Consider the following 18470-nt stretch of genomic DNA (forward strand, 5'->3'; position numbering starts at 1 on the left):
CCCTATTGGTCCCTAAAGAGACATGCTTCCCTTTATCCTGTGACCATCATTATTTGTCAAGCATGTGACCAGCAAGAAATATGCTTGGGTCAAATGACTGGCACTTTTATCTTAACTGGGCAGCTGGTTACCTTGCCATGAAATTGCATTTTTTCTATATACTATTCTAGCAGCTGACCAGTCAGGATCCTAACTTGTCCTTCATTACATATGTTCTTATGGTCTACACCCTTATCTGAACTCAACTTTTCAGCATACCAGTCTTATAAAGGCACCTTACCATCAGTCCAAGAAAAAGATATCTGTATAGGAAAAGCAACTTCCTTTTCTGGTTTCTGTAGTTTTGTATAGTTGGACATGCCATTTTGAATGGCTGCCTGCTCTGGCTATAGTGAAACCCAATAAACAAAAGATAGGTTAAGGATCAGTGGGTTATGATAATTTCCATTATTTTTCTTTCTCCTAAAGGTTCCTGTGCCTTTCAGTAAATGATTTCATCACTGAAGTTGGGAAGGCGTACGCAAGGGCAGCAGAAAACCGTGAAGAGGCAGACAACATGGCTAGAAAGGTAAAAAAGCAGAAATGTAACAACTTGGGAAACAGACCCATCGGCTACTGGGCAGTCGAATAGTGGATTTTGTGGTGCCTTTCAGGAATGGAAGAAAGTGGCAATAGTCTAGGAGCATGGGAAAACTACACCCCTGATACCATTTACCTTACAGTGCAGTAGTTCAAGCCTCCACAATTTAAATCTATAAGACACACCTTATACTTTTAGGATAGTAAATTACCAGTATGTCTAATGCATAGGTCCAATATTGAAGCAGTTCCAAAATTCCTCTCAGAAAAATCTCCTTGTGATATTGTGGGAGGTAAAGAAAAATTAGTAAACAGTATGGCTGCTACATGGACATAGCTGCCCTATAAAGTCTTCCCATGTCTGAGAAATAGCTTGTTGTAATATTTAATGCATGTTAATGGGCATCTTGGGTGATCACCTTAGGCTAGTACTAAGGCTGGCCTTTTTCTAAATACGCCAAATGCTAAAGCCCACCATTCTTTTCTGCCTCTTTATTCAATTTCAGTGCTCAATGTTAAATGAGAAGCTGGAGTCTCTGGTTCGGTCCCTTAATGAAGAGTCACAAGCATTACTAGCTCCTCCCTTACAGAGCCTTCACCCTGACTCTGCCCTGAAGGAAAATAGCAAGGATGTGAATGAAAAGGAAAATAACATGGAGGACATGGCTAAAATATTCAAATCTAAGGAGCAGCTCATGCTAAGGGCCAATAGTCTAAAGAAAGCTCTGAAACAGATCATAGAGCAGGCAGAGAAAGGTGAGATTATTCCTTCATTGTTCTTGCAAAGGAAGATTTGTCTCCCAGTTAATATCTAAAGTGCTATATTATAATGCTTGATAGTTTTATTTAGTAATCTTTGCTTTCTATCGTGTTCTAGCTGTGGATGAACAGAACAAACACACACAAGTTTACAGCACCCCCATGTTATCCCCCATTCAGAAGGAGAGCTCTGAAGAATTCAGCAAAGAAGGAGAGAGTCTGGGTAAGCCAAGAAGGCTCAGCATTATAAATCTTATATAGCTACAGAAATGTAGCTATGATATCCCTGGTAGTAAGGCACCATTGCCACCACACAATCCTATCTTGAAAGGTTGGGTAAATATAATTTTCGGATGTTTGTGTCCTTTCCATCATTTATGTCTTTGCTCATTTTGGCAATTTTATAATGCCACTTAATTGTATCTATATAGTTACATTTTGTGTTTTGTCCTATTTCAGCCAATTCTCATATGTGCCACATGAGTAACAGAAAATAGTTTTTAGGCATATATGAAATTCCTATATCAATCTGTTGTTGATATGTTTAGCTTCCAGGCGTGGAACTATCTCATCTACCACATCCTCTATCATTCTGGACCGGCCGTATACCTTCAGTCCCCTGCACTTTAGCGAGGATGCTATGTAAGTTATGACATTGATGTGAGAAACCCAAAGACTATAGTACATCTCTGTTTCACTTTTAATCTAAACCTATTGTTCTATTTCAGCCAGTTCTCAGAAAGATGCACTATGAATAATTATTTTGGCATTGGCCTGGATGCCAAGATATCGCTAGAGTTTAATAACAAACGAGATGAGCACCCCAAGAAGTGCAGGTACAACCTTTAACATCTTCTCCATTGACTACCTGTCACCCTGTACCAATCTTTCCACTGCTCACTTACTCTTTATATCCTCTTCTATCATCAAATTCTTCAATCCTATTGAACAGTAATGGCTGTTTGTTGTCATTTACCTCCAAGTAGTTCCTTATTTTTTGGATCTTTGGCTCTACAGTTGTTGGTGAACTGCAGCTCCAACTATAGCTGCTGGTTGTCATTAAGATACTAGAAATCTAGTTCAGCAAAAGCTGGAAAGCCACAGGATGACCTTTGTATCCACCTGAGAACCCTACATAGCCCCTTTATATTTATACTGCTATTTACAAAGCTCAAACCACTCTTCTCTATGCAGGACACAAATATAACTTGGTGGTCACATAGCACTTGCAGTAAGTCCCACACTGGCTGCTCAGCGTAATTGCTTGTATTCTCCCCTTCTGCCCCTGTAGCAGTCGGACCCGGAACATGATGTGGTATGGTGTTCTGGGCACCAAGGAACTTCTTCAGAAAACCTACAAGAATTTGGAGCAGCGTGTCAAGCTTGAGGTGGGTTGTAGCTGTTGTAATGACTTGTTTTTGTATGCAGGGCAGCTACTCTATATCTTCCAGTAGAGAATAAAAGTACTACCTATCTGTCAGAGATATGTGTAGATATGTGCTTTTAAGTATAATACCCTGAATCTCAGCCCAGCGCTGTCTGTCTGTGAGGATAAAATGTAATGATACTGCACTTGCCTTTTCAGTGTGACGGGGAACCCATCTCTCTGCCAAGCCTTCAGGGTATTGCTGTTCTGAACATCCCCAGCTACGCTGGTGGCATAAACTTCTGGGGAGGAACCAAAGAGGACAATGTAAGTAACCAGTCTTTCATTTTATTGCCATCTAATACATACTTCATTTATTGAACATAGAAGTCTGAATCAGCATGGTTTTATACTGAAGTAGGTCTAGGGAGGTTAAAAACACCAGGAAATAGAATATTTGATTAAGTTTAAAGGGAAGCAAAAATTTCCCACAGAGTTTAGAGATCATAGCAGAGAAGCAATTTGCAAATGGTCAGTAGTCATGCTTTCTTCTTTCTGCAGTGGGAGCCAATCAGAAACATATTTATGGCACCTAAGATCAGGTATTAGGTATTCCAGTTGACTTCCACTGCATAGACAGAATCCTAAAGCTTTGTAGGAAACATTTACTTTCTCTTTTACTTTTTGGTAATATTTGCCAAATTTACTGGTGAATTTTTCTAGTCTCCCATTGGTTAACTACCTCCTGTATTAAAATAATGAAATTATAAAAACAAGTCCATGGATGTTTATGGCCCCCTGGGCCCCAAAATAGACAGCCCAGAATAAGTAATTCCTTTCTTATACCTGCCCCAGTGGTGGGAGTGATAGAAAAAGTTCCTGTTATTACTGACAACTTCTGGTTTTATTGTGTTTTGCAGAATTTTGGGGCTCCATCTTTTGACGACAAAAAGCTAGAGGTGGTGGCTGTGTTTGGGAGCATCCAGATGGCTGTGTCACGTGTAATCAATCTGCAGCACCATCGTATTGCTCAGGTAACGGGATTTAACACTAGATGGGAACAAGCATACAGACATTTGGGAGATGTGGATTTTATAATGGCGCCTTTGTGGCTTTGTACATCTGGGGTGCAAAACCCAACTTACCAAAACAGGATGTTATAGCACTTCTGAAACTGCCTTTACTGACATCACATAGAGCGCAAGGCTCTGTTTTGCTTGGTAATTGCAAAAAAAAAGCCCCAGTAAAATGGAGAAAACATTGCCATCTTGTGGTTAAAGACTACACTCACAAAGTTGCAATGAACATTCATGTAGCCTCTTCATGCCACTTTTAGTGCCGGGTAGTGAAGATCACGATCCTCGGAGAAGAAGGTGTACCTGTGCAGGTGGATGGCGAGGCTTGGGTGCAGCCTCCTGGGATCCTGAAAATCCAACACAAGAACCGGGCACAGATGCTCACTAGAGACAGGGTATGCATTGTAGCTTAAAGTGGCCATGCCACAATCAGATGAAGTTTTGCCACATAACTGTAATTAGAAAACTAAATAAGACATATTCCTTTTGAACTTCTTAATGAGGATTAAGAAGGTTGAGGTTGATTTTTTTTCTCTGACGCAATAATTGGTGTATTTATTAACATTGGAGCCAAACATAACTGATGATGTTGTCCATAGCAACCAATCAGATTTTTGCTTTTGTTTTCTAACTTGTAGGTGTTTAAATCTAATTGCTGATTGGTTGCCATGGGCAACATCACTAGTGAGGTTTGTCTCCAATATTAATAAATATGTCTCTAAGCACTTTCAATATTATTAATTTTTAAAAAGTATAAGACACTTGGCTGGCTATACCCCTCACTCATTTTTTTTTCTTTAGGCTTTTGAGAACACTCTGAAATCCTGGGAAGACAAGAGAAAGGGAGACAGTTACAGGGTTATGGCACGGCCGAGGCTTCACTCCCAGCAGTCAATGGAGTACCTTACAGAGGAAGAGTTTGCACATCTGCAGCACTTGGCTAACACTTCTGAGAATCTCATCAGCCGGTAAAGCTTCTGAAACACAATCCTATGTGATATTATCTTCAAGCAATGTATTCATCTCATTAATAATGCAGCATAATGTACCTGTTCTTTAGGGCTATGGCAGCTGTCACTTGGAATGTTGCTACTCGGTATTGATGATCAGAAATGTAGGGGTCTTTTCTTATTCATAGCAACAGGAAGTGCCACAAGGGCCACTGTTTTCATTCTAGTACTAGTTTGGATAATAAACTTTAAGACTGTGGCTGTGGGATAGCAGGTATAGTAGGGAGAGATGGTGCCTATAGTAGCAGTGGGGATAATAGCCTCTGGGAAGGGACCTTGGCTGTGGGATAGCAGGTATAGTAGGGAGAGATGGTGCCTATAGTAGCAGTGGGGGATAATAGCCTCTGGGAAGGGACTGTGGCTGTGGGATAGCAAGTATAGTAGGGAGAGATGGTGCCTATAGTAGCAGTGGGATAATAGCCTCTGGGAAGGGACTGTGGCTGTGGGATAGCAGGTATAGTAGGGAGAGATGGTGCCTATAGTAGCAGTGGGATAATAGCCTCTGGGAAGGGACTGTGGCTGTGGGATAGCAGGTATAGTAGGGAGAGATGGTGCCTATAGTAGCAGTGGGGATAATAGCCTCTGGGAAGGGACTGGGGCTGTGGGATAGCAGGTATAGTAGGGAGAGATGGTGCCTATAGTAGCAGTGGGGGGATAATAGCCTCTGGGAAGGGACTGTGGCTGTGGGATAGCAGGTATAGTAGGGAGAGATGGTGCCTATAGTAGCAGTGGGATAATAGCCTCTGGGAAGGGACTGTGGCTGTGGGATAGTAGGTATAGTAGGGAGAGATGGTGCCTATAGTAGCAGTGGGGGGATAATAGCCTCTGGGAAGGGACTGTGGCTGTGGGATAGCAGGTATAGTAGGGAGAGATGGTGCCTATAGTAGCAGTGGGGGGATAATAGCCTCTGGGAAGGGACTGTGGCTGTGGGATAGCAGGTATAGTAGGGAGAGATGGTGCCTATAGTAGCAGTGGGATAATAGCCTCTGGGAAGGGACTGTGGCTGTGGGATAGTAGGTATAGTAGGGAGAGATGGTGCCTATAGTAGCAGTGGGGGGATAATAGCCTCTGGGAAGGGACTGTGGCTGTGGGATAGCAGGTATAGTAGGGAGAGATGGTGCCTATAGTAGCAGTGGGATAATAGCCTATGGAATGTACTCTTTATATTAATATTGCTAAAAGTCAAGATGTCTCTTAGGCATTCTTTCATTCTATGAATAATTTGACTCCACAAATATAATTTGTCTCAGGCCCTGGCATAATCTAAATGTAGCCTTGATTAAATGCAGCTACATATAATTTAACTTGTTTCCTTCTTCCAATTTTTGTTCTACAGGATTCGGGAAGCTGCCAAGTATCACAAGGCTGTAGAGCAGGAGTTGGCCCATGCTGTCAATGGAAGCTTTGGGGTGCTCAATGAAGCATTTTCCAACAAAACCAACAACTCTCCCGAGGTAAGGCCGCCAGCAGGCTTCTGATTTTTAATATAACTCATTAATGATAATTGCGCTGTCTTACACAGGTTATTATTTTTGACATAGTTGCTAACATATATTGCAGCTAAAATACCTGTTTAGCCATTATTGCCATTGTTGGAAAATGGCTCACGAGCAACATAAGGATCATCAGATCTTGCTAATGTCAAGCTACAGTAGCAATGCCTTATTCATTAAAACTGGGCATGCATATAGCTTGGTGCAGTTTGTATTGTAGGACAGTCAAGTAGTACTGTTATAGTGTGGGTTGTGTATATGAAAAACCATCGTTCATACCAACTTGCTTCTAACACTGACTTTCCAGTTGCTGAGCAGAAATACGGCTGTGGATGTTGCCATAAGTGTGAAGGCATTATATACAGAGACAAAGGCTTTCCTGGAGAGCAAGCAGGTGAGATCCGCTCAATAATCTACTTCATTGCATCCCTATTGAGTACATTGTTTAATGGCATGCTGATCAATAGGTTTAACATCCATTAACAAGTGTTGTGTCTGGGTTTTGTCCCCAATAGAAAAGTCATTCAGTGACCTTTGTTGCACTTTTTATCTGCTAACTATTAACAGCAACAGAGGGTTTTGAAAATTTAACTTGGTCGGTTTTTGTGTTGTGTAACCTCAATTATTTATAAGGAAAATATTTTGTTTCTGTAGCAATGGGAATCTCCCCAGGAGGAGGAAGGGCTTCTCTGTTCCCTGAATGCAGTGGGCCAAGACTTGGAGAGACTGGCTGATATCCACTGGATCTCACACATCATCAAACCAACTGAGGAGGTAAGGGCTTTTTAGACTATGCCGTACTGTTGGTAAATGTTGGATTGTACCAGCAGTGAAGTAAATTAATAGGAAATAGATATATATTTATATATACTGTATATATATATACCTTCGCAAAAATCGGCACTCACCAGTCCCACAAACAGCGGCCGGGTGCTAACCCACAAAATCCATACAGTCCATAGAAAGCACTCGCGGCATGAGTATCCAAACAAAATAACTGTTTATTTAAACAAAACTATCTACGCATTTCAATCCACATAGGATTCTGATCCTGATGACGATCCTATGTGGATTGAAACGCGTAGATAGTTTTGTTTAAATAAACAGTTATTTTTTTTGGATACTCATGCTGTGAGTGCTTTCTATGGACTGTATATATATATATATATATATATATATTTATTTTTAATACCAGCCATAGCCACCTTACATTTAAGCAGAAATCAGTGTAGCTTAATCTTATGACTGATGTATAAGTCGAGTGGTACAGCAGCACTATGCCAGTGAAACATTTTAGTCACTGACGGTATTCTCTGCAACTCCATATCTTTTGACCTTAGCCAACCCCATCACCCCTTCATGGGTGCTCTCTTGCAGAGCCACCATCAGGGGGAAAAAGCATTCTGTCAGAGGCCCATGAGAAGAAGGAACTGCCACTAAATGCGTATATCTTTATAGTAAAGTTTGTGGATGAGAGAAAAGGTAGATGTGGGCACAGATACGCCTTACTGGAACCCTGCTCGCTGGGTGTGCGTAAGTGCAAATCAGCTTTATTTACACATGCCTGGTGACTTCAGCAACTCAAGTCTTTACTGGTGAAGCTTTAAATGCCCTTTAAACTAAGACAGCAAACATATGGATGTTTAAGCATTAAATACTAAGCAGTGTTTTTGTCTACAATTAGGAGAGCAGTGGAGGAGGCAACAAGGGGAGCTTTAAACTGCGAATCATTCCAAAACCAAAAAAGGAAAAGGAGAAGTGTCAGAAGCAGAAATCCAACAGCTCTCTAACAGGTACATGGAAACAGATGGTACATGCCCACTACAAACCCATAGTTCTCGCTAGGGCACTGTACAAGCAGTACATACTGTAAACTAGCGGGATCCTCGACAGACACTTTCTTAGCTAAAGGCAGTTTATTTAACACAGGGGTGCCCATTTCAGCATACAAAACATAAATCATAAAAATAAATCCTGCCCTCTGGACGCTACCATGACACATTAGATGATTTCCCTTATTAAACTGGGTCTATTATGGATTACCAGTGAGAAAACGCAAATGGTTGGGGTCACCCCTGTATCCACAACACTTCTGGGGAAATTGCTCAGCCTCCTGGCTGTCCTCTCAGCTCCTTAGATGATCAGTCTCTTGGTCGCTCGTCAAGTCTCCCCCTGCTCTTTGCAGTGGCAGGAAACACTCCCAGTCCCTCTCAGAGATCTTTACACAGACAGGTATCCTCCCTGTGCCCTGCTCTGAGAGAGCTTTACACACATTTCCATACAATTAAATGCCTTTCCACAGGACAGCCTTCCTGTGGAAAACAAGCTACAACATGTGAGCTGGACTACCGGAATGGATCGCCTGGTCTGCTTGTTCCTTCCAGAATACTAAAGCTTCCAGGACCAGACAGCAAAACCCTTTAAACAAAGAAAACATTTATCAACATCTCCCTTAAAGTCTACATCTCCCACTATGGAGAACTTAAAGGGAAACTCAAATTTTTCTCATTTGTTGGGTCACTCTACTACAATACATACATATAGGATCCTTTGTGACACACTGAGCAATACTGAATATTGGCCTTCAGCACATCAGTAGAAACTGAGCACCTTACAGCTGTGCCAGCGGTGCCCCACTTCCCCTGCCCCATGGCTGCCCTGAGAACATACAGCAGAATGGGTCAGTGCCATTTAGACTCATTTAGTTTAATTGCTTTTAAATGATCTGCATGCACACACATGACTGTGAATAAAGAGATATTAGATGTCTTTGAGCTCTCTTGTATATTTTCTATCAAACAAACACAGACAACAGCAACTTGCATGGCATACCTTAATTTCTGGTGCTCCTTGGTGTCAATGTGTGTGCAATACTGAGCATTCAGGGAGTGAGCAAATTATTTTCTTTGATTGCTTGTAAGTTATAGAAACTGCATGTAGTGCTGTCCCTTACCCAAATGCAGCAAAGAAGCATCTTTTCATTCCTATTGCATTCTCTTTTCTCTGCTCCCTGCCAGTGGATAAATGGGGCACAGAGGAGGTGGCTGCGTGGCTGGACGTTTTGGGTTTAGGGGAATACAAGGATATATTTATCCGCCATGACATCCAAGGCTCAGAGCTGGTATTACTGGAAAGGAGAGACCTCAAGGTACCCTGAGATGGTTAAAATAACCTTCTCCAACCCCAGCCATTACCATGAACTCTGTTTCCATTTCATTTCACCAGTTCAAAGTTATAACCCACCTGTAATCATGTCCGAGATCCTCCTCCACCCTCTGTTCCAAAACCTACAGTATTAGCAGGAACTGGAAGTGCACTGCACATTGTCACCTTTTCCATGAAATGGATCTGTTCTTTTTTTATCCTCAAAGTATATGCCTTTCTTTTCCACCAACAGTTTCCTTATCATGAAACATATTGACCATATAATGTCTTCCAGCCCTGTACTTAGTTGCCACTGCCCACCATCAAAGGGTGAAGACAAGCAGAGCTGCTTTGTTACGGCTACTAAACACCAGAAAAATGCCCTGCCATAGATAATACTGAGAAATGCCTCTGCTAAAACACACAGAGAGACAATTTTCAGTAAATTATTGGCATTATCTATTTTTGTAGCTGTGACAAGTAGCTGTTACTAGTAGCTCTGTGTGACTTCACCCAAAAACAGGGTTTCTTAACTTTATTTTAGGGTGCTCAGTTTAAGCCCAAAAGCTAAAATTCCCCTCTGATGTAACATGTTCACAGTAGATGGCCATGTCTAGCAAAGGCCTAAGCAGTGGCCACAAGCTAAGCACACAAGGCATTGTAGTATTTGAAGTCTTGGCTTCAGAAAAACTAACTCCTACAATGTTTCATTAATCTGAGTGCAGAGAATAGCTAGGGACAGAGAGACACAGCTTCATTGAAATAATATTTCCAAATACATTTACATTTGTAAGTAATGCATACTGTTAGTAGGCAGGAGTTAATTCTTGGGTTTACTTCCCCTTTACATTTTAAATGTCTACAACAGTAATCCCCAACCAGTGGTTTGTGAGCAACATTTTGCTTGCCAGCCCTTTGGATGTTGCTCCCAGTGGCATCAAAGCAGGTGCTTATTTTTGAATTTCTGGTTAGGAGGCAAGCTTTGGTTGCATAAAAACTCAGTGTAATTGCCAAACAGTGCGTTCTGTAGACTGCCAGTAAATATAGTGGCTTTTTTCATGCTTGTGTTGCTCTCCAAAGCTTTTTCCATTTGAATGTGGCTCACGGGTATAAAAGGTTGGGGATCCCTGGTCTACAAGATACTCTTGTGTGCGCAAAGCATTCACTAGCTTTTCGGCACCATAGACTAAATTTTTCTGGCAAAGATTAAACTATAGTAAATAGGATTGCTGATAAAGAGCTCTGGCAGTCTCGGGTGAGCTGTGTACTTACATTATAAGTTTATAAGAGTTTTGGGACAGTGGCAGAGACCCTGATACAGGGAGTGGGGCCTCTGTAGCTCCTTACATACAGTAGCCACATGTACCAGCACCTATGCCAACCCCCAACTTCCTTTTGGGTTTGGTTAATGCCTGTAGCATAGTTATATCCATTACCATAAACTTCCATGTGTTGAATGTCTCCTCTCATTTATTGATGCTGTCCTTCTATCTGTCTTTAAATTGTTTCCCACTTGTGTTCTAAGAATTATATTTACCTTATGTTCCTGTCTTCTCTTTTAGGACCTGGGAATAGCGAAAGTTGGTCATATGAAGAGAATTCTACAGGGTATTAAGGATATAACTACCCCTATGTAATGTGATTGCTCACTTGTCCTTCATCAGTAGATCAGCAGGAAGAACATACGGAGCAAAGTGTATCCTATGCACAATACCTGGTTATAGCTGGAATGTCCTGTGTGAGTCAGCCTCAAAATATTATAGTCTGCAAAACTCCAGACACCCACCAAAGACTGTATTAGCTGAACAAAATTATTGTCACATGGACCTGTTCATTTCAATCCCAAACAAAAAGTTCTTTTCTTAGATCGTCAGTCACTTTATGTCTCTGCTAGCTAAAGCCTAGATGCAAAATGATGGCCTATGTTTACCTGAGATTTTTGGTCAAGCTTACGCTCATGTTTAACTCCTTCAACCCACAATGATTACTAAACATGATACGTACAGCTTAACCTTAGCTGCTAAGCCTCTGGTATTCGTAGCTACCACTAATCTCACTTACAGGGTTTAGTCTAAAACAAACTTCTTAAACTCTCAATTTCAAATGAAATCCGAGATCCAGGCCTCTTTTACAGGAGCCCCTTGGCCCCAGATCTGGCCTGGACTTTTGATTTTAAAATAAAGGCTAACTAACGACAGAGACATCTGAGTCGTTTTGTGAAGGAGCTGGAATGGACCGAACATTCTGCTGCATGTAATATAGAGGAAAGAACAAAGATGTTTACCTATTCTACATGTAATATATTGTTTTGTGAAGATGTAATTTGTCAGCTGTGGACCTAGGACTTATGAACTTTGATCAACGTGAATGTACAGTTAATTGAAGCAATATTTATTGGTGAAGTAGCAACTATTTGAAGTTGTATTGTGAACAGTGGATGTCTGCTCTCTGTGTACTGGAACCCACATCATCCCTTTTCATCAGTCATTCCAATAGAGCCAGATTCCCAATTTCAAGGAACCTGCAACTATTTCAGTTTAAAAAATTATATATATATATCTTCTCAGACATACAGGGAGTAATACTGGAACCCACATCATCCCTTTTCATCAGTCGTTCCAATAGAGCCAGATTCCCAATTTCAAGGAACCTGCAACTATTTCAGTTTATCTCAGACATACAGGGAGTAATAGGAGAAAGAAGAATTTTGTACTTGCTAAGTTTATCATAGACTAGTGGGTTACAGGGTGGCTATATGTCATTAACAGTGCCATGGGCATTTCACATAGATTTATATAAGGAACATTCCATAGATTTCTTCATGTGGCAGAAGGAAGACAGAAGACATACTGTCCATTCGGAAGATGGCTTTAACATATGAGCTGTTAAAGAGCCTTCTTGTTGTCTGGACTTCCACTGGGTATTATTATCTGCATGTATTAAAAGGCAGGAATTTTGAAAAAGTTTAATCACTTTAATGAGCCCCATTGATCATGTCAGGCAGGCGTAGGGGCACATTGTAGAGCCTGGAGGCACACATACAGGTACCCTTGACATTCCATAAACAGAAAACAATCCTTGTTTGAGCACAGGCCCAAAATGCAGCAACCTAATATCGTTTCAATATGGACTGAGCTCAGCTTCCAGTAATAACTAAAAATTCAAACCCCAAGGCTTTAAAAAGAATGGTAGTGCTGGAAAAGGATCAGTGCTAGTTGGTGGCTGTAGACCTCTACAGGCAAAACCCAGAAGGAAATAAAGCTTTGACATTGATCCCCAGAAAGTAGGGCTTGGCAGGCCTGGAGGAGTGGCAGGAGTAGCTAAGTTTGGAGGCCAGTTAGGGTAACGTTTGGGCAGAATTTTTGCTCTAGACAGACCTTGTAGCTCAATTAGTGTTGGAAGTTTAGGGTGAAACCTCATTTGCACCCTAGATATTCTTGGAACTATGGCTGAATGACCGATCCACCAATCCTTTCCTAGATCTGTAAATAATATGCGTTAAAGGTGGCCTTGACCAAAGGTTTGACCACCAAGGGAACTTGAGATAGAAAGCCCGACAACCACTGAGCTGGAACCCAATTGAGTTACCAAAGGAATAAAAAGAAAAGTGCTATCTAACCAGCTTGTACAGAAAAGCCACCAACTAGCAATGCTGGTAGATTAGAAAAAGAGTTTATTTTTCTTTAAAAATAAATTGACAATGAAAGTGTACCACATAGTGAAGCATTTTGGCCCTGGTTCTGCAGCAAGCAACCACTATAGGGAAAGAAAATGGCCGCCCTTTCGATGAACTGCCAGTAGGCAGATTTGCTTCCTGTATGTTGTCCTACATTCCCCAGTCTCTGGTTACATTCCAGTTCAGCTTAGTTCCTGTTATTCTCCACCTCATTACAAAATCATACAACAGCGCTAATTGGCTTTAGCTTATTAATAGAAGCGTAACAATGTCTTTGTGCTTTATGGTGTGTTGAATTCTCAGCTTGTTTCCTGGGCAGTGCTCCTGTAGAAGACCAAAGCCTAGGCACATTTGCATTCACTATTCCTGAGGTGGGCAAGAGATAACTGGAGCACCAGAACCTACAACTCTTACGTGAAAGCTTTGCTTTACATCCATGAAAACTGTTAAAAGACACTTTATCAGCAGATCTGTCACCCACATGTTAAATAGTGATGCCTCATCTCCCAGAATGCCCTCTACCCTTAATATGGAATACTCTTCTCACTGTAAAGTGCATAATAAACATGTCAAAGTTCAAATCTCAGTCTGTCTTTTATTAATCCCATATATATGTTTTTAAAGGGGAAATTAACTTGTGGGGTTTGTGTAAGTGATCGTGGGTGATGAATGTAATCTTTTTTGTTCTTAGTTGTCTTTGGGTTGTGAATTATCAAAGTGAAACCACAGAAAGATTCACCAAATTTCTATTCATTAATATGGGATTTTTATAGGCATATTTATCAATGGTGAAAGTTTCTGTACAGTCATTTTCCTGTAGGGTGCAGTGTCGGACTGAGATGCCAGGGGCCCACCAGAAAACCTTGGACCATAGGCCCACTCTCTAAACTATTATTCCTCCTCTCCTCACTCAACCTCTCCTCTCTTAACCTCTTTATTATCCAAGTCTCTTTACTCTATCCTTCCATCTCTTTTCCCATACAGAAATAGGGAATGACCATGCAGTTGGCCAAATAGTTAGAAGCAAGAGGGCCCACTGGCACCTGGGCCCACCGGGAGTTTTCCTGGTATCCTAGTGGGCCAGTCTGACACTGGTACGGTGGGTTCACAAATGCAGCTGGCAAGTGTCAGAGTCTCCATAGTGGTATGGGCACACATTTGCATTATTTTATATGGGTTGGTATATGTCCTCTTTAAGGTAGAGTTTTCTTATGACAAAGAGGTTTTTAAAAAAGAGGTTGGTCCCCAAAACAGCAGATGAAATTTGGATCCAGTATGAAGGCCACTTAGGCTGAGCTATGGTATAAAAGCTGAAATGCTGGGCCATACTTACACTGTATCCTGCCCAATAAATAGTGACTGTCTATGGCATCTTACAAGGAGGGTTAGAAAATGAATCACTGACTAACAGCTGAGATGGGGATGTTGAAGTTATTAAAGGGAAACCCTATAAATATCAGCCGTGGATCACATAAAAGAAAAATATAGCTTGTTTGTTCGTAGTACCTCACTTCTGAATAAAGAAGCATGAAATCATAGCTATGTGAGTACATTTTCTCTTAGATGTTTTGTGCTCTTCCAAAGTGGCCATACATTCAAGGGTCTGGCTTAGCTGAGTCACTTTGCCCATTTTAGCCACCCACCCAGAGTGCCACATTTGGCAGCATTCAGCCCCCAGACTTAAGCCTCAGAATGTAAATGTCTTTAAAGGCAACCATCTTGGTGTCATATACAGGCCCACATAGTGTAAATTTAGTAAAGTAAGGCCAAGTCGGTGGCTAATATCTTTCTACAAATGGGCGCCTATTGTCTTTTAGTTGAGGGTCTCCTTAAAAGGCTATAAAGAGATTGCTAACTTGCTTCTACAAAACAAAGTCATTGAACTGCTCTCCCTTAAATATAAGTATAGCCATCATGAATCTAAGTCCTATTTCCACTTTATCAGTGGCTATGTAATTTCTACTACTTAAATGTACCATTTAGCACTGGCTTTACCATTTTATAACATTAGAAACAAGTGGTGGGTTTGCACTGGTGGTGGGTTTGCAGAGCCCATGTGCAAATGCAGCCCTATTCTGATGGCCTGTGTATGGCCACCTATTCAGTTGGAATAAACCATTTGTTTTGGAATCTTGGGTGAGCTGCTTCAGAGCTGCTACTGCACACATCCCAGGAAAGGTGCGTGTAAGATCATTTTCCCCACCTGACAGAGAGGTGGCATTAGGACGAGCCACTTTTGAAGAGGAACTTATTGCCATTCAGCAGTACATAAGCTTCTCTCTAATTCAAGGCTCTTCCACTTTCCAAAATGTGGAGTCTTTGGCTCATGACTTTTTATTGTGTAAATGCGTGGTGCCTCCCGCTGCCTATCAATTATTCCATATCAATAGTCCCTGCGGCAAATACAGCAAAGCATGAAGATGCAGTGAGTATGTATATGCTGTTCTGAGATCATTAGTATATGTGGTATATGGTTTTAAAATGTTCCTCAGAGTGTCTAAGGACCCTCCCTTAAAGAGCACTAATTAAGATAAGCAGAAATAGGTTTAATTAGAGAAATATTAACATTAAAGTGGTGGGATGGAAAATCTGGCATTGGGTTAAAGCTGGCCATACATGCACCAATATAATTGCCCAAAACAATCTTCATACCATGACGTTCTGTCGTTTAGTCAATCCGACAGGTTATAAAATGTTTGATGGATAATATAACAATAATATCTGTGCATGTATTGCCTCTCTGATGATATTCTTCTTTTCCTGATGTGCTGTTGCCAATGTAGCCAAGTGCTACAATGGTTGTCTGTCAATTAATGGCCAGAACATCATCCGATTTGTTATTTCTCTGATTTTAATTCTATTAAAGCTTTTTTTTAAAGCTGAATGTTAGTTTTAGATCGTTGCATTAAAATGTATGATCTATATCCAAATATTCGTTGTACAACAACTAAAATGTGAACGTACATGGCCAGCTTTAGGCATAGTTACCCCTTTTATTGTAGGGCATGTTTATACCTTCCCCACAGGCCCGGACTGGCAATCTGGGGATTCTGACAAATGCCAGAGGGGCTGCTGTAAGATGCAATAGGCACTCACTATTTATTGGCCTGGTGGGGGCTGTTTGGGTCTCTGTGTCCTTGAGATGCTAGGGCCTATTTTGTATCCCAGTCCAGATCTGCGTCCCCAACTGCATCATGCCTTATTATTCAGAATCAGAAACATAACAATAGAGACAGCCGACTTGATCCAGAGAGTATAAGGGACCCAATTTATTTGTCCTTATATTTAATCTAATATATTTATATATGTACATATAATTACTCTTCCACCCCAAGATTTTGGTGTTAGAGCCCCCCTCCAACTTCTGGTTATACCATTTGGTAGTACAGGTATCAGACCCCTTATCCGGAAACCCATTTTTCAGAAAGTTCCGAATTATGGAAAGGCCCTCTCCCATAGACTCCATTGTAATGAAATAAGTCAAAATTTTTTTTCTCTGTAATAATAAAACACTTTGTATTTGATCCTAAGATATAATTATTCCTTTTTGGAGCCAAAACAATCCTATTGGGTTTAATTACTGTTTAAATCATTTTTTTAGGAGACTTAAGGTAGGAGATCTGAATTATGGAAAGACCCTTATCCAGGAAAACCCTGGGTCCCGAGCATTCTGGATAACGGGTCCCGTACCCGTACTGCCAGAAAATGCAGGGTCCAAAGAAGAGAAGAATAATCTAGAATAAAATGAATGGGACCCAGTATAACAACACACTTAGATTCCTATGTTTTGCTGAAAATGTGTAGTTTATGTATTCCCGAAACTTTTGTTCATTTTGTGTTCTAGTTGAACGTAGTTCCACCATCTTCCATATCAACTCAATCTTTCAACAAGTGGGTGAAATGTTTCCAGGATGGGTCCTGCTGTTTCCCTTGCTTGTAGTTGTGGCCCTCTGCATTGCCATCTTGATTAAGTAAGTTATCATGATTTTCCTTTTCTGCCCATCCTCTATCAGCCTTACATGATGTTTTCACAGAAGAACCCTGGGCCGGTGCAGTTTTCTGCTAACAGGAACACTGACCTGGGGTATCAGATATATATATATATATAGAACAAAGTACCCAGGGAACAAGGTGTGCTCCTCCTTAGGAACAAACCAGGGAGACGGCAGCACTTTCTTCCTTGTATATTACTATGTTTGCATATAGCACTCGGGAAAACACATCATTGCATGAACAAAAGTGATTCATTCATGATGCACAACATCCAGCACTCCACAGGACTTGTGCTACAAAAAATTCAATCAATGTTTCATATTATAAACCCCCAAAAAAGAAAACATGGGTTTATAATAATTTATATATTATGAAGAAAGCTTCATGAAAGTCTTGTGGAGTGCTGAATGTTTTGCATTATCAATGAATAACGTTTGTTCATGCAAACAGGCAATCATGTTGTGTTTTTCAGTGTGCAGATTATTGTGGCTATCTGTCTATATAAACATACTCACATACACAAACATAGTGTGGTAACAGGGTGCAAATGATCCATCTATGAAAAACAAATGCAGTTGGTTTTCAATTAGTCTTTTGTTCAGCAGCTCTATAGTTTGGAATTTCAGCAGCTATCAGGTTTCATGGGTCTTGTATACCCTAGCAACCAGGGAATGGTTAAATGAGAGATTGGAGTATGAATAGGAGATGCCCTTAATAGAAAAGTAAGGAATAAAAATTAATAATAATACAATTATAGACTCACAGAGCAATTGGTTTTTTTGGCTGCTGGGGTCAGCGACCCTAAGTTAAAGCTGGAAAGGTGTAGGACATTCTATAACCTGCTAACTGGAAGGCAAGTAATTAAAAAATGATAAAATATAAATAACGAAGACCAATCGCAAATGCTATGAATAGGACATTCTGTAACAAAATGTGTCTTCAACCCAAAAGCTGTTTTTTCATAATGGAAGAAATTATCATTCTAATCAAATTACTTTAATGAAACTCAATAATAATAAAATAACAATAAAACAATTGAAATTGTTTAAATGTTGTTTGTACTGTAAATGTAATTGCTATTGGAAACAGTAGGAATAACAGTTAGTATTACAAGGTCTCATTCACCTATATTTTTTTTTTGTTTAAAGATTGTATAAGCGAAAATAACAGGATGCCAAGAACCCCAAAAGTGCAGGATTCCAGCAGAACCAAGTGGACATTTTTCTTTACCTGAGAAAGTGGCAAACTGAAATCTTGTGCTTTGCATAGTGCAACATAATAAAAATGACTTGGAGCACTCTTCCCTGCATTCCGAGTGCCTTGGCTTTTTTGCATGGTATGGGACCCATTATCCAGAATGCTCGGGCCTGGGGT

General features: G+C 40.6%; 1 protein-coding gene across 5 annotated transcripts in view; it reads left to right on the forward strand.

The window, feature by feature from the left end:
* Positions 1–13684, forward strand: part of dgkk (diacylglycerol kinase kappa) — a 73735-nt gene extending 60051 nt beyond the window's left edge. For 4 of the 5 annotated variants that reach the window (XM_004916779.4, XM_004916780.4, XM_004916781.4 and 1 more), the window contains 16 exons: positions 469–568; positions 1086–1335; positions 1457–1561; positions 1887–1980; positions 2067–2174; positions 2630–2726; positions 2924–3031; positions 3625–3738; positions 4041–4175; positions 4582–4748; positions 6127–6244; positions 6591–6677; positions 6938–7057; positions 7968–8076; positions 9301–9431; positions 10990–13684. In XM_004916779.4, the coding sequence (XP_004916836.1) occupies positions 469–568; positions 1086–1335; positions 1457–1561; positions 1887–1980; positions 2067–2174; positions 2630–2726; positions 2924–3031; positions 3625–3738; positions 4041–4175; positions 4582–4748; positions 6127–6244; positions 6591–6677; positions 6938–7057; positions 7968–8076; positions 9301–9431; positions 10990–11064 (1918 nt within the window). In that variant the 3' untranslated portion in view covers positions 11065–13684. The remainder of the gene's footprint in view (positions 1–468; positions 569–1085; positions 1336–1456; positions 1562–1886; positions 1981–2066; positions 2175–2629; positions 2727–2923; positions 3032–3624; positions 3739–4040; positions 4176–4581; positions 4749–6126; positions 6245–6590; positions 6678–6937; positions 7058–7967; positions 8077–9300; positions 9432–10989) is intronic. The other variant, XM_002939213.4, reaches the window with a different exon arrangement.
* Positions 13685–18470: the final 4786 nt, after the last annotated feature.

The sequence above is a fragment of the Xenopus tropicalis genome, chromosome 8, assembly GCF_000004195.4.
Source record: "Xenopus tropicalis strain Nigerian chromosome 8, UCB_Xtro_10.0, whole genome shotgun sequence".
In the NCBI taxonomy this organism is placed as follows: Eukaryota; Metazoa; Chordata; class Amphibia; order Anura; family Pipidae; genus Xenopus; species Xenopus tropicalis.